General features: G+C 43.7%; 1 protein-coding gene across 3 annotated transcripts; it reads right to left on the reverse strand.

Annotated features, from left to right (window-relative positions):
* Positions 1-1,295: 1,295 nt before the first annotated feature.
* On the reverse strand, positions 1,296-21,048 carry tnfrsf19 (TNF receptor superfamily member 19). Of its 3 annotated transcripts, none has more exons than XM_004075894.3 (10): positions 20,922-21,048; positions 20,383-20,468; positions 18,744-18,857; positions 15,237-15,415; positions 15,076-15,161; positions 7,658-7,822; positions 5,028-5,153; positions 4,134-4,236; positions 3,202-3,452; positions 1,296-1,855 (listed from the first exon to the last, which is right to left on the reverse strand). In XM_004075894.3, exons 2-9 carry the CDS (start codon positions 20,443-20,445, stop codon positions 3,206-3,208), a joined length of 1,083 nt encoding a protein of 360 aa, XP_004075942.2. In that variant the 5' UTR covers positions 20,446-20,468; positions 20,922-21,048; the 3' UTR covers positions 1,296-1,855; positions 3,202-3,205. The 3 variants fall into 3 exon arrangements, with proteins under 3 accessions (XP_004075942.2, XP_011481173.1, XP_011481172.1); XM_011482871.2 differs by having other exon boundaries at positions 5,028-5,156; XM_011482870.3 differs by having other exon boundaries at positions 1,296-1,937; positions 5,028-5,156.
* Between the last annotated feature and the right edge of the window lie 2,780 nt (positions 21,049-23,828).

The following is a 23,828-nucleotide window of genomic DNA, read 5'->3' on the forward strand; positions in this document are numbered from 1 at the left end:
ATTGAACACTTTCTTAGCTGCACAACATGAAATTAAGGTTAATGATCTAACTTGGATCACAGAATCTTCAGTCTTACTTAAATTGGTTAAAGCAGTAATGAAAACATCCTGCAACAGAAACAACTACATCTAGTATTTTGTATGAGCACAGTGATTTTTAAGGACGGCAGTAAGTCTTCTAGGTGTGGAATGAACATGTTGGGGACATATTTCAACATCGATCTTTGTCCATTCGTCAAGAAAACCTCTTTTAGAGCCTGGAGGCTGGATGGAGAGTGATGCTCAACGTGTCACTCCACACAGGTGTTGGATTGGGTTCAGATCAGGACACGCACTCGGCCATTGGATCCCCTCACCCCATTCTTCTTCAGAAATGCAGCAGTAGCTTTAGAATAGTGTTTTGGATCTTTTGTCGTGTTGGAAAAGTGCTCAACGACCAAGTGCACAAAGTGATGGCAGTATGGAGCAGTACACTGTTGAGTTCATGATACCATCAATGACATGCAGGTCCTCCACACCAGCAGCACACATGCAATCCCACATCAGGACACTGCCACCACCATGTTTCACTGTAGGCAACCAAGCCTCACCTTTACGGTGCCACACAGTTCTAAAACCATTAGTTCCAAAAACGGTGATCTTTGTCTCATCACTCCAGAGTATTGGGTTCCAGTAGTCTTCATCTTTTTTTTTAGCCCTAGCAAATTCTAGGCCTGCTTTTTTGTGCACAGGCTGTAGGACAGGCTTCCATGGTGGACGACAACCATGCATGCCATTCCTCTGCGGCGTGCGCCATGTGTTGTCACGGGAAACAGTCACTCCAGTTTGGCTTTCTACTGCTTTAGCTAACTTCAGTGACTTTCATGGTGATTTTCTTCCACCCTTCTTAACAGAAGACACTCCTCTCGAGATGTTAGCTTCTGTGGACGGCCTGGATGTCTCTGTAACCCTTGTGCTATCCTAGGCACTTTAACGTTGGGAGTTGGGTCATCTAGACCCACTAGACAGTGCTCTGAACCTTTATTCTTCAATGATTTGTGATCCTCACTGGTGTCCATGGATTACATGAAATCTTTCCACCTTTATCCACCTTTGTCATGGTAGGGAGAACACGTCAATGTAAGGGTGGGGTCATCTAAGATAGCACAAGGGTTAATGGAAGTTGAAATCCGTTGACGTCTACTTCCTCATAGAGCTCAACATGAGTATGCTATTAAATGGAATCCAACCGCTGTCAAATCTTCTACAACACTAAATGGAGCCAATTTGAAAGCAAACCCAAAATGATGCAGAAATGTGTTATCAAATACATCATATTTTATTTACAGCAGAAACTCGCATCCAACAAACATGAGGTCTCTACAGTCGTTACAAAAATATTGACCTATTTACTAATGTACATTATCTACAGCAGACTCTTCACTTAAGACGTTCCTCAACTTTACTTGTTCTGTCTCCAGATTGTCTTTAATATGCAACTTTGTCCCTTGTGACCTTGTTTTCTTTTTGTCTTCACACTTCAAAAGCAGCACACATCGCTTCTACACACGAAAGAAAGCTTCATTATCACCAGCTGCTGGAGGAGCAGGGGGGGGGTCCTACATTCTGGAAGCAGAGCTTCACCTCGCTCCACGCTTCAGCTTCATTTGATTCCACCCTTTGGGGTTCACATTCTCCGCCTCACGTTGGCGTGTGTGCACTTGTTCTCCGAGGTCGGCGTGGAGGTATGTCGAAGCGAGAGCGCTGCTGACCCGTGTGTTGGCGAGGAGGGGCTGGGAGGGGGTAATCCAGAGGCTGCAGTCAAGTCCAGTAGGTTCAAGATGGGGAAATGCAGGCCACAGATATTCAGTTCATCCTGGGAAGAGGAAGGCACACATGGAGCCATCAGCAACAAGAGAAGAGCAGACTGAACACCAGAGTCTTCCTCACAGATGGGTCTAAAAAAAAAAAGAAGCAGCTGATGAATAACCCTTACAGAACCCCCCATAGGGGGTTGACCCGTACAGGTGCTGTGGGCATTTGGTTCATCCGGGCCTATTGAGGGTCATGAAGAGGAATGGCTGGGTCTTACGGAGAGCGCAGGCGAGTCTTGCATTTCCCATAAGGCTCATTAAAGGATGCCATGAAAATGGAACGTACCATTGCCGTGTGTGTGGTGAGTGTGCGTAGTTGTAATGTTCATGTGAGACACACACACGTCTGACGGAAGGCTGATGCTGTTACATGACGCCCTTTCGTCATGCTCTAGCTGTTAGGGAGGTGTGCACACTGTCCCTTTACCGACCGCATGCAGATGCAGGTGATACATGAACGCCTGTTGGAGGTCCACACAAGCTACACGCCAATTTCCTCATTTCTAACCGTCAGGCTGCACGCAGGTATGTGCACTTTCCCGTGAACAGCACTAACGAGCCCCTAGCCCATGAGAGGGGGGCTGAGAAAATGTCAAATCTGTACGACACGCCTGCGTCTTTCTTACTTCAGCCGTACATGTTGTATAGGTGTTTGCTTTGACTTTTCACTCACACCATGTCGATAGAAAAAAAAAAGTGCATGACTGTTTTCTCTCCAATGTTGCGGTGTTCACACTGGACTGTTGGTACCCAATAGTAGTGCATGTACTCGCAGTTGGAGGAGGCTTGGTGTGAAATGTCAAAGTGGTGCAGATCTCATGTATCTGGCTCCAGACTGTTTCTTTCACGGCTCTATCCCGATACATGAAAGACTTGGTGTCATGGAATAGCAGTCGGGAACAAACTGTAATTATTCATTTCTCCTACATGATTGACTTTCAAACGGCTGTCGCTTCTGTGAATGAAAGGGGGCGTCATCCCTACGTCACTATCAAATCTGAGTCCCTGGTTAAACTGTTAACGAGCGCTCAATGGCCGGGCGTTTTGTTTGTCAAGCCCGAAAATGTTCGTAGAAACGTGTGTAGCGACAGTTTTGAACGCAGAAGCCATTGAGGCGCATTTACATCGACTTTCTTATTGGAATTGGTGGTCGCCAGGGGCGGCGTGAAGGTAGCTCCAACTTTGATATTTCTGCATGCCCTGCACAGGTTTGCCCATTTTTTTGCAAGCAAGACACCTGTATCCACCTGTAAGTACAGTTGTGACTACAGCTTTAATGTTAAAAATCCCCAAATAAAAGGATGATTTGAGTTTGTGCTATAGCTGCAGTAGCAACATCTCCACTAACCTTCTTAGCTTAGTACCAGCTGTTGGGCCAGAAATGCATCAGTCCCAGCGTCTGAACAAGGACTTGCCCCTGGCCTTTCTTGAACTTCCTCCTCTTCTTCATCTCTGTCCATCTGTTCAGGATAGTTCTGGGGAATCCCAGAATATTCCAGAGAAGCCGAGCTCTTCTTCATCCCAGCAGCTTCCCAGCAGGCATGCTCCGAATGCCCCTGCAGCTGCAGGAGAGCGCCCTCCTCATTCAGGTTTGGATTTCTGCAGCGCATCGGAGACAAATCCATAATTACTACGGGAGAGAATCCCTAAAGATGGCAACACCCTGTTGTGTGTGTTTTTTCCAGCACTTCAAAAGGGTGAATTACCCACTTCAGCTTATGTCTATAGAACCCAGAGGGGAAAAAGACTGATTCCTGTACTGACTTGTTGATGTTTACCACATAAAACAGCAACTATCCCATTTTAAGTTTGACTTTATTGCTCGAGGAGCACAATGTTGTATATAAAACACACACTGCCTGTAATTCAACGTTTCCTAAATAATTGTAGGACATTATTTTAATTCTGAAGAAGACTTTGTATTTTTAAAATTTCATAAACAGCATATTGTTCAATATCTCCATTAAATACAAAAACTTAGCCTCATAAATTAGTGTGCGATGAACAGGTTGCAGGTAGTGTTGGCAAAACTACATTTTTCCATAAGACTAAAGAAAGTTTAGTTCTTAAAGAAAGTGGCCATAAAATAAATAAATAAATGGATGGATGGATAAATAAATGGATGGATGGATAAATAAATGGATGGATGGATAAATAAATGGATGGATGGATAAATAAATGGATGGATGGATGGATAAATAAATGGATGGATGGATAGATAAATAAATGGATGGATGGATGGTCACAGACTGACGTCCAGCTTCAGTATCAGGCTCTCACCCGTCCCTGAGGCTCATCTGGGACTGGAAGGGACTGATGTCCCGGTTGTGGTCTAGACTGCAGCTCTCATCACAGCACAAAGAAGGAATCAGATGGACTGGGCCTACAAAAAGGAACACCCAGAGTAATAGGTTGATTTTCCAGTCATTTGTACCCCTTTAACGCCAGAGATTTCACCAGCGATGTGTAAATATTACACGTTCTTTGAACTACTGTAAATGTTTACGCAACTGACGTAATTTCTGACAGATTTTGACGTGGAGAAAGTCACTAGTAAAGTGATGAAAATAGCACAAAAACACTTTTCTACACTGCAGAATCCTTTGAAATTGCGGTAATTTAATCGGTTAGTTCAAAAGGGGCCCACATCCAAGAGGTTTGTTTTTCCAGGAAAGGATTTTAATTGCATAGCTTAAAGGGAGGCTACACCAATGATCAATACTTTACCCAGATTTAGCACCAGTTCATAGCCAACAAATGCTATAATATATAGCACCTCACTTTTATCATTTCAGAGGACTAGCAAACTAAAGTCTCTGGACTTGGGCCCTTCTTGAATTAAACAGGGGCGCTGCCATATTGGATAACTAGTGCTGCCATCTATGGGATGAAGCTAAACCCATGAAAGAGAGACCCAAGTCCGGGAATTTTGCACTTAATGCATTTTAAATGTCAAGCATAGTCAATACGTTACAACAGACTTGGGACTTTTTTTGCACATATTCAGATAGCTTTTTCTTGAAGACCATAGAACATATAATATCTCTGTTTTGAACAATTGTGGACTAGGGCCCCTTTTGAAAAAAACGATTCAATTGTGAAAAGGATTGAGGAGTTAGGTAGGTAGTCTAAAGCTCCACTGTTAAAGGGTGAGCTAAAGTATTTGCAACCTACCACAGCTGTGTCCCGGGCCCAGGTGGCAGTTGCAGCAGGGTCTCTGGGGAAAGTCATGGAGCCAGCGGGCATCCAGGCAGGACAGCTCAGCGTCGCCGTACGGACAATCCTGAGACCTCAGAGAGGCTGCTGGGAGAAAAAAAAACCCAGTCGGTTACAATCATGCATGAGATTGTTTTATTAAACGTGTTCTTTCAGTCTTTGGTCAACAAGCTAAGCAGCACGGCTTTAGATGATGGCTTTACCATATATTCCAAGTTTAAAAGAGCACAGGACTTCAGGAGGTGAAGGAGTAAATTATGAAAAACAATCAAAAAAGTAGACAAAAGAGGAATAAAAACCAAACCTAGGACAAGAAATCACGTTGGAAGCAAAACTGAATTTAAACCTATGACGAAAAGTTAGCATCAAGGGGCAATAAACCGACTGAGGTCACGAGAGGAGGAGCAGGAGGTGAAGTAAATACCCAAAGCCAGGTGTTAATAGGAAGAAACCTGATCACAAACTGCAGAGCTACAAACAACTAAGCTTGTCAAAGCTACAAATACCATGATAAATAAAAGAATTGTGAAAATACCTAAGTAAAAAAACCCAAAAGAAAACACCAAGCTGACTCTGGAGGGAGACTCTGACTAAGCCAGGAAGTAACCAGGTCAGGTGATCACAAGGAGGTGTGGCAACCCAGAACCCCGCCCACAGAGAAAACATTGGTGTGCAAGCCAGTGAGGAACCCCCATCCACCAGCTGAATAGCTCTCGCCATTTGTGTTGTGTCAGTAATGTAAAGGCCCGTACACACCGGGACGAATATTCGCCAGCGTTTTTCGCCACGTTTTTTGTGTTCACACCCAGGCGATTTTCGCTGACGATGAGCCGAGCGAACATGCAATTTCATTCCCTGACATTAGATGGCGCTTAATGTAAACAGAAATACTCCTGTACACAAGGTGGCGCTGCGCAACTTTACGCTTCTTAAACTCGCTTTTTCCTCAGAAGAAGAGATCGCAAGTATTTACGCGATTGTCAGAATCATACAAAGAAAACATGAATATTTCAAGCACCAGTTGCTCCAACTAGTGCTTGGTTCGGGGATATTTTAGAATGTCCGTCATTATTTCTTCGCGGCTGTGTAGACGCTACTTGGCGTCTATCTTCTTCGCTGGTATGTGTGCTCAGCAAGGCAGTTTTGTGTTTGAGCGCCCCCAAGTTGTGTTTTACTGTAACTTCAGAAGCTCCAGACGTGTGCAAAAGCGCCATTCTCATTGGTCGAATAGATTTCGACGCGACGCGTCAAAAAAAAAAAAACGAACCCGAGGCGTTTTATTTTTTACGCTTTGACGTGTGGCGTTTTTTCGCGTCGGTGTGCACACTCTCATTGGTGCCCTTTGTTTAGTCACGAGGCGTTAAACATCGGCGAAAATCGCGCACGAAATTCGTCCCGGTGTGTACGGGCCTTTGGGTTGTGATAGGATGCGATGGGTGTAAGCTAGTGGGAGAGACTGTAAACAGAGAGCTCTCAGCAATAGGGAGGGGAAGAGGGGGTGGGGTTGCTCCACACCAGCGGTCCCACCTACAAGTGTCTGATGAACTACTGCTGCTCTGCGGAAACTTTGTCCTAGAAAATGACACTTATTATTTTATTTTGGCTAAACAACAATCATAACTGACAGACCACTGGGAAGGCTTTTACAATAGATCATAGGCTGACTGGAGTGGGACTTCAATCAGAACTTCAATCTTTAGAGCTGACAGGAATGTGCTGGAGATAAAAATAGGGTAAAATAAAGGAACATTGTTCACAAGTCCAAAACCTCAAGTCCTTAAAGTCGAGTCTCAAGTCAAATCTCTGCAAGGGAGACTTGACTTTCAAGTCAGAGTCTGAAGTCCGAGTCCCAACTCTGCCAGTCCTGGCTCCGAGGCCTCCATGAATCAAATCTGGCTTTTTTGAATTAAGGAGCGACGGTTAAACAAACATTTTAAACTGATGCCATTTTCCAGGTAAACACTTCCCACCTTCCTTCAGGTTTTGAGGTAATTAAAAACCCTCATTTAAATCCAAATCAAAATGACAGCTGTCAGCGCTCAAGTGGAGGGTGCGGCGCGTGTTTCAGTACAGGGAAACCACCGACAAAATACTGTACGCTCAAATGTGTGCGGAGGTGGCAGACTCGAACAATAACACTTAACTGGTTACCTCCTTACTGCCGTTAATTGACTGCCGCGGGACTTATCACGCGCATGAACGCGTCTGCCCTCACAAGCGCAGCTCCTTATGCAAGTTCCCACAAATATGCAAACGTCAGGCTCACCACAGATAAAGCTCTTACACCCCCAAACTGTGAGGATAAAAGGGCCCAAATTCTGCTGCACAGCTACCCTGTTTTCAAATCCAAACCGCGTTCACTCCAGAAAGACCAGGAAGAAAAGTGCAGCTTGAGCAGGTTTAATAGATCATGACTGAGCATGACTGAGATAACCTCTCACCCAGGTATGCACAGGGCTCCATAGGTTAGACACAAACGTTCCAGATCCTCGCTGAGATTTCCTTATGACATCTTCAAGCACAAAACGTTCTACAATCTGACAAACTGTATGCTGAAGTGACTGATTGAACAAACATGGGTGACTGACCACTGGGCTTCTTCTCCAGCAGCTGCCTCTTGCAGTAGATGACGCAGAGGACGAGCAGAGCCAGCAGCACAGTGGCAAGAGCGATGCAGATGACTGCAGCCAAGGCCATGTCCCGGGGGCTGGTCACCACCGGGGGCAGCGGCACCAGGTTGACACGCCCACTACCTGTGGAAGAGATGCACGGAAGATTCAAAATTCATTCCATTTACAAGGTTTGCCAACATTTTACAGCAAAGTAAGATCACTTTGAAAGATGGATTTAAAACAAAAAATATGTGATACAATAATGCATTTAATTCCTTTTTTACTTTCAAATATTTCATTCATTTATTTATTCCAATATAATCCAACCCTCATTTCAACAGTCTTGTAAAAAAGGGAAAAGATTGATGATTCCTTTGTGCCTCCAGTCAGACATCTGAGGTCTAATGAAATAAGCAGAGGAGTTCAAAGGGAAAACGCCTGTGGTAAATTCTCTTTATCTGCCTCTGTGTTGTTCTGCACAGACCATGATTTACAGGCATGGGAGATCCACCCCCAGGATCTCTCACACGCTGAAGTTTGGAGATCTTCTTGGCGGGCAAACCTAAAAAAAAAGTCTGCATAAAATGCAGCAAAAGATCTTGGCCTAATTTTTTTTTTTTTGTGGGGAGTACTCTAATGTATGTGCGCATGGAGCCAGTTTAGCTCGTGCTGGTTTGCGGCGCCTTCCATCCGTGAAACCCGGGTTCGACTCCGGGCTGCTCCCTGTTCCCTTCTCTACCTCTGCCGGTTCCAAGCCCGGTTTGAGAAGGTTGCGTCAGGAAGGGCATCCGGCGTAAAACATTGCCAAATTTACCATGCGACTTGTTCGCTGTGGCGACCCCTGATGGGAGAAGCCGAAAGTGGAAGAAGACTCTAATGTATGTGCGCGTCCTGGCACTGCTTACATGACTGGGCTCTATTTCCACCCCTTTTTTTGTTGGAGAGGAAATGTGATGCCAGAGTTTGCCCCATCGGCCCAAACCCTCGTAAAGCCACCTGAAGAGGAATGGCCGTTCTGCGAGTTCCCACAGAGCATCGGGGTTTTAGAAAGCTTGAACAGCACAACGTCAGACATGAAGTGTTGTGTTACAGGAACAAAATTAATGACTTCTGAACTGTGTATTTATCATTTAACCTAATAGCTTTACTGGCGTAGATCAAAGAAAATGATGTAAACTCAGTGACAGACTGAACATAGCATTACTAGTTAGTTAGCTACGGTTGGGGGGAACCAGGCCCTCGGCAACAGGGGTGGTGTCCCTTGGGCCCGGCAGACCTCTCTCCACGCAGGGAGTATGATCCCTGAGTTCTCTGGTGGGACCATGAACCGAGGATCATATCACATCTGAGCCGGGGCTTGTCCATGTCCCTGTGGTGCGGGTTTTGGTCCTTGCGCTGGCCCCCTTCAAAATTCCACCTTGGGGTGAGCCTGGTCGGGAAATGTTTACCACGCTCCTCCTCTTGGGCGAAGGTGGACAAGCCCCTACCTTGTTCTCCCCCGACCTCCCGCGGAGTGAGCGGGTGGTTGCCTGGAGTGTGGGGCGGGTCTCCCTTGGGGGGCCCTGGCTCGTGCGTGGGGTTTGGGAAAGGGGATCCCCAGTGGTGGTGATGGATTGCTCGTCTGGGGGGGGGGGGGGGGGCTGTCCGGCGGTGAGTTTACAGTTACATTTACTAACTTGGCCTTTAAGGCTAATAGCTGAAAAAGTGATAAAAATCAGTTGGTTTCAGTAAGGTGTATAAAGTAGTGAGGAGTGCAACAGCAGCAAAACGTCTCTAATTCCACTTTGTAGATTTCCCCAATCGCAGGTTAACTCTAGTCTAGAACACAACGCCTGTGATAGACGAGGCACCGCTATCATGTTAAATTAACCCCACGTTTTTACAGAAATAAAGCTTAATAAGGCACTTTAGTTCAGTTTGAATACTTTGCTAGTTTGTTATGTGTAGAACAAAGAACAATGAAAGGATGGGAAAGACAAAGGTCCTGCAGCGTTCTGAAGCTTTATAGAGGAGTTGAAGGAAGAACATGCCTGAAAAACCTCTGAACAAAAACCTCTGAAGCCAAGAATGTCTGCCTCAGCATAAATTACTCTGATGTTTATGAGCGATAAAACTGCTATTTTCTGGGTGAGCATATGCAAGACAGTGAGGGTGTGAGTTTCAAAAGAGCAAACAGTGAAAGTCAGGCTGAATGAAGCATTGAGCCAAAGAGAAAGGCAGGTTTAATGAATGACTTTTTGTTTGAGAAGCCTTTTTTTTTTTTTTTTTTGCTGTTTGCTTTTCAGTATATTAATCATAAAGGATGCAGTATCAGGCTTTTCACATTCAAGAGCTCTTTGTTAGGCCATGTAAACATTGCTTTAGCTTTGGGCGTTTTTTTCTTTTAGGCAGATAGGGGGGTGAGGGCTTTTCAGCATTCTTTCCAGAGGACATATGCACACACAGCACAACAGCCGTTCCAAATCTTTGCAATATCCAGGAAGACTTGGTAATGACAGAGGAAATGAGAGGGACGTAAATGTCAGACGCGTTGCACCGTCCAGCAGCAGTTATCAAGGCCCAGCTTGAATCACGGTCAATATCACTTCCTGTTTATACAGGCGTGTTTGTGTTTGAAGGCTTCAGTGAAGCTGACGAGTCCGTGTGTGCTCTGAACTCCACTGGTCAAACCCGCTGTGACATAAATAAACATTTCATCAAAGCGGAGAGCTCTGTCAATTTGCCAAAAAAACAAAAAGGAAAAGATAAAAACGAGTCCCTCCACACACAGGTTTGTGGAGCGTGAGCTGAGGTCAGATGGAGCCCGTCTTCAGGTGGGCATCAGCACAAAGGCAGCTTGTTGTTGGAGAGCCGGCAGCTGCAGCAAATGCAGATAAACTCCAAACCTCACCTGCTGATATTATCTCCACTCAAAGCCGAGCCATAAACCGCAGCCCTTTCACAGACTCTCTGCCTGTTGACTTTATGGAACGCTAAAGAGTCCAAATAAAAGAAGCACCTCTTTACACCTCTGGACTTTTCTTTGTGGAATCTCTTTTAAGAGCTTCTTCCCATTGAGGGGGTTAAGATTAGAGCAGATTATCTACATTTTGGAATGTCCACACATTTCTTTCAATGTACAGTTCTCCCTTGCTATATTTCAGTTCACCTTTAACTGTCTCGCTGTTTTGCTGATTTTTTTTTTAAGCGCGGTTTTATGTGCTTTTTTTGTTCTGCATCCTGATTGGCTGTAGACCATTGTTATTAAATCTCCCTCATGGTGCGTTTCATGTACAGAATCATACCAGACTACATACATTTTCTATTAGTGCCAGTGTTGACATTTTTTTGACAACCGTAACTCTTTAACTGTCGACGCGATTAACCTTTTTCCAGCGGATTCTGAAGCGGAGATATGGAACACTTTACAGTAGCGAAGTGTTTACGCAATCAGTGTAAACTCACAATGGAGCGTTTTTATTTAGGTGTCACCGGCAATATATTTGGTGTTAAAGGGGAGAATAATGTGTAAAGTGAGTAGTGAGGGGGTTTACAGCCTTAAAACATCTAGAATTATTGTAAAAAATAAAGATGACTACTTTGCGGATTTCACCATTTGCGGGTTATTTTCAGAGTATTTCACATGAAAATGTTTCATCTCTTTGGAGTTTTATCACCTCTTCCTTTATTTCAAACTTCTTCGATGTCAGAAAGAACTTTCAACACAAGAAACAGACTTGAAGGCTTTCCGGTGAGTCAACATAAATCAGTGGAGCATATTATGGAATTTCTGTTGCTTGAAACCAAGCCCCTACTTTTTATTCTCAAATTTGATGCAGGAAATGTTGCAGTTCCTCAAAAGACCACTGGAGGCTGGTTTTAGAAAGTAGTGATTTCCTGTTTACCCCCATTTAAAAAACTCCAACTTTATGCCAAAAGTAAACCAATTAGACTTTTTTTAATCTTTTTTTATCTTGATTTATTACTTATAATAACCCTCGGGTAATGATTTTTTTTTTATTCTGATTTATGAGAGCCAAAATTAGGCTGCACAGGCAGTTGGGTTGACCAATGAGTGATCCCAAAACACCCAAATAGCATTTTCGAAACATTGTTGAGCTCTGTAAACTAGTCACTGTGCTTCATTTTTGACCTGGAAAATCCATTGAGTTTAGTTTGAGATAACCCATCTACTGTCTGTGTCCAGCATCTGTTGTTGAAGCCAAATGTGTTTGCTGTGATGTTTTATGTTTGTGGGATTTTTTTTTTTTTGGGTGGAAAATGGTGGTTTGACTTTTGAGTGGAAGTGGGATGAGGACAGCAGGTGGAACGGACGGTCCTGCCATTGTGACCCAACAGGCCTATACGCCTGGAGGACTTCAGGGACCGTATGTGTGAGGAATGGAGGCTCTGGCTTAAGTTGCTGCTTGGCTGGGGTGTTTCCTGCTCTTTGATCTCTGGCATGGCTGCACAGGCTTTAGTCAAAATGCTGAAATCAGAAGACGCTCCCACTTTCTGGCTCTAATTAAAAGCTCAGCTTAAAAATGTGAAATGCTTCAGCATTAAGAAGGGATTTTAAAAATATTCTTTTCTTTTTGGCAACAAGGTGGTTTTAATTTAGGCTGATTCCCACTGTCCTGCTGTGTTTAAAAACTTGACTTTCTTCAGGGAACAGCAGATGAAGCTCATCATCTTCATGGAGTGTGAGTGCACATATCTTCCTGCCCCCACAGAGAGTCAGTGGACTCTCTGAGATCCACTCGGACAGTGAAAGACTTCAGCACATGAAACACATTAAAGAGGCTGAAGGAATCCATAAAAGACCATCTTTTTTTTATTTTACAGGCCCCAAAACGCCATAGGGGACAGCAGGGGGGTGGGGGGTGTTAAGATTTACAGTCCACCCTAAACAACGAGTGCCCCCCCCCTTGCACAGATGCACTGATGCCCCAGGCTAGTGTGGTCTATTAGGGCTGACTTGCAGCACAGCAACTGGGCCGTGCCATGCCGACAGCGCCACAGGGGGTTGATTGCTCGCCATCACTGGCTCCGCTCATAAATGCATATCCCCATACAGTGGGAGGGCGGGAATACATCAATTGATGAAGCTCACAGCTCTAGGGGCCGGTCCCAAGGCAGGGCAGGGCGAGCTGGCTGGGGGCCAGTACAATCACTGCTCTCAAAAGGGTCATATTTTGGGGCCAGACGGCCCGACTGGTGCGCTGTGAGTCGGCCCATGTAGTAAACTGCCCTTTAAGTTTTCACCACCCTCCTCAAGATAACAGTGGGGGGGGGGGGGGGGGGGGGGGGGGCTTTGAAGCATGCTGGAAATGCTCTGCTGAAAGTCCCAGTCGGGGCAAACTGCCAGCTATGTTCTCCGACACAATGGCCGTTTTTGTTCCGCGGGCCTCCTCCAGTATCAAACGGGAAGCGGCACAGACGGACAAGTGGGCAGAAAGAAGGAGGCCAGCTGTCTGAAGGTCAGAAAACACAGGTCGGCTTCTTCTGATGTAAACCAGCAAGATCCAACCAGATGATCAGATTGCAGTTTTGGAATGACTACAGAGATTTTTGCTAATGAGCTGTATGATATCTGTGTTGATTGCAAAAAGCCACTTATAGCTGAAACATCAGCTCCATCCACTTCCTACAGGAAGTCAATTACCAAAAATATAGGTTCCTTCCAGTGAGTTTTAGTGGAAAGCTGAAGTCATACGGTTGCACTTAACTTCTTTTAAGACCAGAAGGAGAAACTTAATTGAATCAGCACCCTGCTGGACTGTGATTCCTGCTTTGTGAACGTATTGGAGCTCACCTCCTGCTTCCTTTTTTGCATTAAGGCGATCAATTATGCTATTAAATCAAAACACAGTACAGTGTGTGTTCCCTCATGTATGGCAGAAGTTAGGTTCTAAAAATAACACTTTATACACGTTTCTCAGACAGCATGAACATTGTCACCCTGTCCTCTCTTGATGAAGTTTTAATCACATGTGGGCTCGCGGAGCGGCTACATCTTCAGCGGAGCACAGGTGTGTATTGAATTTTTCTTGAGGCTCGTCCAACCACCTCAAGGGACATTGTGAAAATGGAAGGTACCATTGTTGTGCACGTAGTAAGTGTAGCGTGAAGTATTTGTTGGGATAATGTAAGATGCAAGCACTTATGATGTACGGGTGGTGCCGACGTTCGGTGCCCTTAAGCCACACTGTGGCTCCTTGCCGACCGCGTCCAAGTGCTGCCCGTGCCGTGCAGGTTATATGTTAGTGCCCCTATGACGCCCATGGGATGCCCACACACACTACACAGGGATTGTCTTCTTTTCTAAATTCTAACAATCAAGCAGCACTAACAGGCTACTTGTGCAGAGTACAGCGTCAACACTTCACCCTTACATTTTCTGTAAGTGCTCATTACGACATGTCTCCCACATAATGCGCAGGAAAAAAGTGTGCATATACATTTGATCTCTACGGGGTCACAGAGGTATCTACGACTTTGATACTGTATGTCAAGCAGGCCGCTTGCGTTGCTGCGTACAAGTCTGTCCATTTTTCAGCTCATAACACACAATAGGCGAAATCTGCGAAGTTGTCGACTTTATTTTTTGCAGGTATTATAGATTTTTTAAGGCTGTAAAAGCCCTTACTACACACTTCATAGACTTTTGTCAGGCAGATATTTACATCTTCAGACTTTTCTCTTTTGTTGAAACTCTCAAAGTTCAAACCTTCGTAAAATTGTAATGTAAATTTGGCAAGCTGCATGCATGTTGTGCAGGAGACATGGCGTGGAGGATATTGATGGACAATGGTCTCCAGCCAATCAGGACACAGAACACAATGTGCAGTAGGAGATCTTTTAAAAAGCACACAAAATTCCCCCAAATAAATCTGCGAAACAGCAAGACCATGAAAAGTGAATTGCCATTCAGAAAAGAAGCAGTATATTTTATGGCGTCTTTCACCCAGAAATGTTTCACACAAGTTTGCTCCTTTGATATCGGGTGAGTGCTGAAAATATGGGACATGTTCTGATCCCATTTAAAACCTTGTTGTCAAATTCACTGTTCTGTTTTACGAATCCGTTTCAGCTTTTCATCTGCTCAGCTTATTAATCCGGAGCTGCCTGATTCAGTGGGACTTAGTGGATGAAAAACAGCTCACTCCACCCTTCAAAGGCGGTGGTTGTGGTTACACCAAGGACCATGTGCTGGCATGTTGTGTGTGCGGATAAAAGTGAGTTTAACCGCGGCGCTGGAGCAGGGAATTCTGTTCTTCAATAGAGAGCTGACTAGCTATGATCAGAGTCACAAACGGTGATGTTTGCTCTTGTGTAAAAAAAATCTCCTGTTGTGAACATGGGAACAACTCAGGAAGCTGTGAAAAGACAACAAGAAAAGGAAGAACGCTTACAGTTGGGCTCATAAGGAGGTGGAGGGTCCCCACAGGGTATGCACTCCATGTCCTGGAATCCACTTAATTTGGTCTTCCTGTAGTATCTGTTCAAGACACAACGGTACAGGTTCACTAGCTAACACAGACAGTCGAGATGCTTTATTGCTGCACGCTCTCACCCCGGCAGGCAGTCGCCACACACGGCGTTGCTGGTGGTGGAGCAGTTGCCCTTCTGGAAGCGGTTGATGAGGGCACAGTCCAGACAGGGCTTGCACTTCTGCAGGCTGCGGTCCTCTTTGAAGCGACTGCTCCGGCAGGGCACGCACCGGGCATCTTCTCCATAGCCGAAGCCGCATTCCTGAAAGGATTAAACGTTAAAAATACACCGGCTGAGAGGTGGGGTTGGTTTGACGCGATGGTGCAGATGGTGAAAGGAGGGCTTGAATGTGGACTGCTGGGGGTCCTGGAATTAAAGAAAGATCTTGGCTCATGGGATCAGGGGAGAACAATGACTGGCCCTTTTTGAGAGTTTATTTTACACCGGCAATAATCTCCCTGACTCTCCCAGTGTGAATGAACGGCCTTCCGCTGCAAGACCCAGAGAGGCCACGCATTTGAATCATAATGGCCGCAAGGGACTCCCACTGTTGTATTATTGCAGGTTTATTGCAGCGTTTTGTGTACGGCTCCCACTCCAGGCATTCTCTGTGAGTGTCCCGTTGATTGAGAGGCCAGCAAGCTAAGCAAAGGCTTCAGGAAGAGGGCGAGGATTACAGAGAGATGGATGGAGAGGGGAAGGAGATGAATAATCTTTTTTTGTGTGTGTGTCCAACAGCTGAAGGACTTTTAAAAGTGGAGCTTCCTGCAGATGCAAGAGCCATCTAATCATAAACCTCCCTTTGAAGTGGTCCGCTTTAGTCATTACAAGAACATATGCTGCAAAAATCATTGAATCGGATTTATTGGGAGCATATAATAAGCAAAGCTGTCAAATTTGAGAGGAAAGAGGCCAATTACAACATTCTTTTCTTTAGCGGTGCATGCGGTTTTGTGACTTTCCTGACCTCTTCCTCTTTTCACAGCCATAAAAATTAACTACTACGGGAACGTAACCCCACCACAGACAGAGTGACATCATATATTTATCCTTTATAATCAGCTCCACAGCAGCTGCATAAGTCTTATCCATGTTGCCGCACGGCAAACGGCCAGGAGCGGGCTGCTCGTATATCATAAAAAAAAAAACCTGAAGGTCAGCTTCAAACGGGGGCATCCGCATCGCTTCTCTCCTCGCCCGTCTCAGGTTTCACTGCCTGGGCATGCCGTCCACCAGGAATGTGGGCAGAAGAATCCGATGCAGGCTTGGAGAAGGGAGGAATTATGAATGGAGTCGGAAAGATCTGGCAAAAGCACCGCGGAGTCAGAAGAGATCAGGAATTCTGTCCTTTCAGCCAAACACATGTGAGCCCCGACACTGAAGCCCTGCTTAGTGGGCCAGCAAAGATTGGATTATTGCAGCTGTTGCTATGAACAGTCCATATAAAGCCAGGGGCGAAGCAGGGAGCCGGCAGAGCGTGTGGAAAAGGGTGGCTGATGACTGACGGGGGTCTCTAAACATGTAGATTCTCTGAAAAGAGAGACTCAGGAGTTGTTCAGCCATGCATGCTCCTTTTATGGGACAACACATGTCAGAATGAGCTGATGTTGAGTCAAACGCAGAGAAAAAAGGAACTGCGCCATCAGCAACGTCAGCAAATATCCCATTTGTTGAGTGAATGGTTCCTTCTCGCTCCAACAGCCTGAATTAGATTAAAATCTAACAAACTGGAGCCGATAAACCCCGAGCTTTACGGTGAAAGTACTGAATATGCTCAGCATCCCGTTTCCCTTCCCAGCATGCCCTATCTGCTGATCGTGTGGGTGAGCATGCCAAGCATAACAGCCGTGTGGAGGAGAGTGAGGGTGCAGGCTAACGGGGATCTGAAGCGTGTTCAGGCGCATAGATATTTCGGAGATTAGGAGGGAATCACAGGGGCGGGGGGGTCATACAACCTGTAATGAAACACTGAAAAAGAAGAAGGAGGGGGAGAGCAGCTCCAGACACAATCCTTCTCAGAGTTTTTACTTCACTGCTGTTCATCCACTAACCGTAGATCTCTACAGGCTGGAAGAAAAGTTCTCACCCAGCATCAAAAGTTAAACTTCTGTTTTTCTGCCCTTTTTTTCCCACCGGCAGGTTTCCAACAGAAACTGGAAGACCAGGGAGCCCCTCTTTCTCTAACCCCTCATGCAGCTAAGTCTCCAAATATGTCACTGAAGGAGAGATGTAACCCGCTTTAATGGATGCCAACTACTCTTTTGGCTGCAGCAAATGCTGCTGTCCGAGGGAAAAAACCGACCAGAGCAAACGGGACCGCATTCCTCTGGGATCTCTATGGCAGCTGCTCAGAGGTGCTTCAAAATCTCCCTCCCAGCCAGCGAATCCCCTGGCTTTAAGGATTGTCTTGGTTACTGTGAGCTCAAATGATAGGCTGTTGGTCTGGGAAAACCACAGGTTGGGCCTGTGCTTGGAGCCACCATCTCGCTGCACTTTCAAAGAGAGGAAAGAGTGAGGCAGCCAATTATTAACCAGAGCCCCGGGGTGGCTGGCGGCGCTCATGCCAGCCGATCTGGCAGAAGAAAACGAGGACTACTGAAGCGTTTTACCAACCTCTGAGAGAATTTCTGTGTGCGCTCAGATTAAAGCCAGTCGGGCTGTTTTTTACATGTGTGCAACAGATGTTAACGGGGTTTTTCCATCAACGCCAAAGACAGAGCGGAGTGTCAAACCACCTCACATTGTTTTACACATTGCAAAACATTTCTTCAAACACATACATTTTGCCTTTACTTTACAGTAACAAACAGGAACTGGATCAAGAGGGGAAAAAGTGTTTGAAACCATCCAGCTGGACCTCTTCTTATTCCACTGAAGTTCACCAAAAAGCACAAGCAGATGCTATCTTGCATAAACCATTTTACATATAAAAACTGCAGAAAAAAACCCAGAAAGTTATCTTGTTTTTTTTTACTTTTTATCAGTTGTAGTGTATGCATCTCTGACTGTGGCTTCAAAAAATACCCCTAAGTGACACTACAGAGGCTTTTATGCACAAAGCACACAAAAACCTGTGGCTAAGAGGAGGTGGGAGGGGGGGGGGGAGTACTCCCTATCAAGAGCGCAGCAAGCATAGGCATGGTTTGCCTCAGATGGCAAAGACAATAAGTTGTGCGGGATTCAGTGGGGAGAAACAATGGAGGCTATTCAGCTGCAGAAGGTCAAAAGTATGGGTGTGACTGATTAAAGAAGGCTTGTGATCTGCAGAAACAGAACAACTTGGCTGCAGCATGAAAGAGGAAGTGATAAATAACAGAGGATCCCAAGAGAAGACACTTTTTTACCTCCTAAACAGCGATGTAAACAAGTTTCCCCAAACAAGACATAACCAACATTTTCCAGCAAGTGACTTCCATTGGCCTACCACCAATCTCTGCTTTTCATATAATGCTTTTACTGGACCCCCCCCCCATCCCCCCAGAAAAAAAAAACATAGCAGCTGTGATTTGAGTTGTTTAAATCCATTTAATGTAAGAACGTTTAGTCTCCAGCATGCGATGATGAAAAGCCAACAGAGATCTGCTCCAACCTTAGAGAGCTCCTGTCCGGCCTCGCACTGCCTGCAGGGTTTGCAGATGCCAAAGCGGTCTTTGTACTCCTGCTCCCTGCATTCTCTGGCCTCCTCAATGGCTCCCACCAACATCTGAGAAGTAAAGACATAGGAGGAAACTGAAGCATACTCATCACCATCATTGTAACTCAGCCTAATCATACATATTGCTAATGAATCACTTATAGACCCACTCCGCTCATCTTTTGAGCTCTTTGTAGACTAAACTTGTGTCGCTTTACAGGACATTGTTCTACAAAGCAGCAGTAGTTCATTAAAAATTTGCCTCTGAGTTGTGGGCGGGACAGGTGACATGGAGTAACCCCACCCCCTTTCCCCTCCCTGTTGCCGAGAGCTATCTGTTTACATGCTGGTGCAACAAAAATGGTGAGAAATATTTGAGTCATCCAGACGTACAGTCCTGATTTGACCAAGATCTGAATAAAGAAAAATTATTAAAAATGCTATTATAATCTCAATATATGTCCTTCATCATCAGAAAAATGCCACAATAACATGGTGAAAACACCATTTTCATCAGACTGGGTCTTCGGCTTAAATTGTTTGAGATTTTCTGAATAAATTATAGTATTTATGGTCATATTAATTACATTTGACTGTAAAATACTTTGTATTATCCCATGGTCTGGTTGAATACTCGATTCTGATTGGCTGCTGGGTGTGCATTAAAACCTGTTAACTGCACGTTGAAAAAAGAAGTTCCGGTCACCTAGCTTAAATGTTTTGTATCACTGCGCCGGCTTCTTTAAAACAACCATTTGCTTCATCATTTGGACAAAAACAAGCGGTGAGAGAACTTTCTCTCTGAACTGATGCTTTATTCAACCCATCGGGACGATCAGCATATATATATCGCCGAATCTTGACCCCAGCGGTGGTGCTGCGCGACGCATCACGTAACATATAGTCCGCTTTTTGTGAGAAAAGCGATCCAAATCGAAAAAAAAAAAAAAAGAATTAAGGACTAAAAACTGGTTAATATGTATTGCTTTGTAAGTGACCATGGTATAAGCGGGTTAATGGCCTTCGAAGTGTCTGTTATTACTTTTTATAATGCACACTTCGCGTCGGACGGTTCAGGCTTCCATGGCGTGCGTTAAAAAGTAATAACGCACACTTAATCGGCCATCAACCCTTATATATGGCACATATATGCAGCACATTACAATTGTGAGAAAGTTATTAGTAATCTGCGATGTATTCCAGTCTGGAAGTAACGTTTACAACTCTGCAAATGACTTATCTTGTACTACGAGGACAATGGCTACCTCCTCATCCTAAAGTATTTTTCTTGAAATTGCTGATCAATGCTGAATCCTGACAAGAAATCTGTACGTCAGGACAAATCAAAGGCAATAGAAAAAACCCGCAACTCGATTAAATGATAGACAGCACTGATAGGAGTGCATTCAATGAGGACTCTACAGGTCCCATGACCTAAACACTAAAAATCTAGTTCTAGTAGGAATAATAATAAGTCTGTGCAGACACTAAAAATGTCTCATTTTTGCTTGCATTACATAAACATTCATCAGCAAAGCCCTGCAACCAATCAAGCCCCTGAATTTAACAACTTTGAGGACTGACAGACACTTGCCTCATCTGGAAAGATGAAATGACCCAGGAGCAGGAGTGGCATTGCAGACTGAAGTTTCCACATTATTTCCACGAGGACTTTTTCACCTAAAAGTAGGAGACAACAGTCAGCATGTTCCCTCACAACAAAAACACACAAACTGTGCCCTGACATTAACACACATTTGTAATTTTGTCCATATTTCATGTGGAGCTTCCTGAAAGTTGTCGCTTCTCCGCGTGTATGCGTGTGCGCATGCGTGCGTGTCCTCAAAAAAAATGAAGAAAACGATGCCATTCTCAACTTTATTTGCTCAGGTTTTGCGTACCGAATGGAATAATAAGCATGCAGTTTCCCCTCACAGACTCTTTGCAAGAAAATAAAAAAAAACTAATTTTTCGCAAGTTTACCAAAACTTTTGCATGTTAACCCACACTCGTCTCGTATTAAAAAGCTTACCTTGAATACTGTACATTTATATTTTGGACTTTAGTGCTCAAAATATCATCTTACGGTGGTAACAGATTAGAGGAGTTCGGTTCTCCAACCTCTCATCTCACCTGAGGACCAGGAACCAGCTCCACACAGCGGAGCTCCCCAGCAGTCAGCGGCGACCCGGTGAGAGCACGAGCGGTGTCCGTCCCGCGCGCCAGCCCGCTCCCTGTGTCAGCTCTGAGACTCGAGCTCTCGGTGTCGAGATCAAAGGCGAAGAGAGGGCGGGGCTCCACGGATCCCAGCGCGAGTATCTGATCTCTGATCAGCCAGCCTACTTCAAAGGGCTGGGGTGGCGCGCGCCCGCGAGGGGTCAGGTCCACCATTTTTCCCAAGTGACTTTTAACAAAAGAAAGATGGAGCACTTTAACAACTGTCTTTTCTGTGTGTTACTTTAATAATACCAGAAAGCTTAGTAGTATGTAAACTGTTTGTCTACTGTCAATAAAGATTCAAAGTTTTTTTTTGTTTTTTTTACCAAGGCTACCTAAAGATCAGATTTTCGGTTGTGTTGTTTCAACATCTGGGTTCATATAGTTAACATTAGCCATGCATTTCTAAAGACTTGAGATCTTTTATTTAATTTTATTTTACACATTTTCAAATGTGTAAAAAAAATAGGATTTTCTATCATACAGTTGGAGAAATCAGAAACTTAAAATGAGAAGGGAGAAATCTATGCTTCTTTACTGCTATTGATTGGGAAATGATAACTAAGAATTCTGACTTTGTCAGATTATTAGAAAACAGTCTGACCAGTGATTTCAGGGTTTGAGCTCAAATGCTGAAAGTCCAATGGAAATGTGTTCTTCATGAGTCTGCCCCTAAAAGGCAATTGCAAAGTTGCTGCCTTTTCAAAAAATAAATAATTTATATGTTGTATAGACTGAATAAAGGGTTCAAATCAACATATTATGATCATAACTGGAAAAAGATTTGGAATGTTTGTACTTATGGATGAAAAATGTATTTATTAAAACAAAGATGTTAATAAATTGATTTATTCTTGCTGCCACATGGACTAGCGTATGCACACCGCCTTCGCCTAATCCTGCACAGAAAGAAGATATATAAGTGAGCAAAGTAATTTGTTTATGGTTTCATTTTTACAAAATAACAAAATTGTGTCTTTTGGCTATGATTCATTTTATGACGTTTTTAAAAAACCTGTTTTTCTTTTTGTAAAAATAAATTAGCTTCAGGGAAATCCAAAAAAAGAAATAAAAGTTCTGCATGTTTTTTTAATTATTGATTAAGCAATTGTTGTTTTTGTTTGTGAGCTTAATAGCATGTAAATTGGTCAAATTAATAGTTCACCGATAATTTAATTTAGGCTTCATTTCTTTTACTTTACTTAAGACGACAAACTTGTTAGGATGGACTCACTGGGATTTCCATTGACTAACTAAAAACAGCATTCATTTTTCAGCCAGACTTTTTCTTTTATTAAAAAAACCCTTTCTGTTACATTTGTAGGTATATTCTCAATATTCAATTATTTAATTTTCATTTAACTTATGTCTGAACTTTTTTTCTGCTTCATGATACCTTTGAAATGTTGTTTAAAGGTTCCAACGCTCCTGTGGGATATCTACACCATAATAGGTAGAATCCAAGCTCACTGTAGAAACAAAGCTTCAGGAACAAATCGCAACGTATTTTATGCAGGAAAACCAAAGCTGAAGATATCTCACATGTCAATAGAGACACTTCCTTAACCTAATATACAATCATCTTTCACTCAAACTATACATTTACTTCCACCTGTTGTGATGCAGACAAAAGAGCACTGATCTACCAAAGACCACACTGACACAAAATGTACAACCTCACATCCACCAGTGGGTAAGTGTGTGTGTGTGTGTATTTGTACTTGTGAGTTTGAACTGAGTCAAACAGACGAAGGACAAAAGTTCAGTGCTGCAGTAAAGTGGCCAATTATACTGCACAAGTCCAGACATGTTCCTGCAAATATCAAATCTAGGAAATCAGTGTCTGCTTTGCTAAAGTAACAAGCTGCATGTGTTTTAGCGCACAGTGAAGTCTGAAGTTTCATTCAAACGCATTACAGCTCTTGATTTCATTTTTTTGTAATGATTTTTTCACGTTTATTAAGCAATTCAGGGTTGAGTTAAGTTTTTTTTTAGTACATTTGGAAAATGTACATAAAGTTGTCACCCCGCTATGGGGTATAACATTTTCTGATCCCATATTACACAAAATAAATAAAAAATTTAAAATCAAGTAAATATGTACACCATAATATACTTGCTTGTTTCTATGACATTTCACATAATAAAGAAAGGTGTAGACTTAAACTCCAATGACTGAATGTAATTTTTATTTTATCATTTTATTATTTTTATGGTTTTGAACATTTTTTTAAAAACCCTTTGTTTCATCTAATTAACTGTATTCCCTCCTTTTTCTGAGCCTGGTCACACCGCTAAGGTAGATTATGGCTTTGCTGTTGCCTCCACCTACTGGCATCAAGACTTAGATACAGCATAAAATTCCTGAAAACTGTTGTAAGTTAATTTAAAAATGTCAATAAACTTAATTGATACTTGAATGAAAAAAATCTGATTTTTTTCTTTTTAACCACTGGCACCTGGAGGGCTCCATATATTTCAACAATTGAATCGGTTAGTACAAAAGGGCCCCAAGCCCACAATTTTCAAAACAGAGATATTATATGTTCTATGGTCTTCAAGGGAAAAGCTATCTGATTATGTGCAAAAAAAGTCCCAAGTCCGTTGTAATGTATTGACTATGCTTGACATTTAAGATGCGTTAAGTGCAAAATTCCTGGACTTGGGCCTCTCTTGCAAGGGTTTAACCCGTAGATGGCAGCACTAGTTATCCAATATGGCAGCGCCCCTGTTTAATTCAAGAAGGGCCCAAGTCCAGAGACTTTAGTTTGCTAATCCTCTGAAATTATAAAAGCAAGGTGCTTCATATTATAGCATTTGTTG

This window comes from Oryzias latipes, chromosome 13 (assembly GCF_002234675.1).
Source record: "Oryzias latipes chromosome 13, ASM223467v1".
Classification (NCBI taxonomy): domain Eukaryota; kingdom Metazoa; phylum Chordata; class Actinopteri; order Beloniformes; family Adrianichthyidae; genus Oryzias; species Oryzias latipes.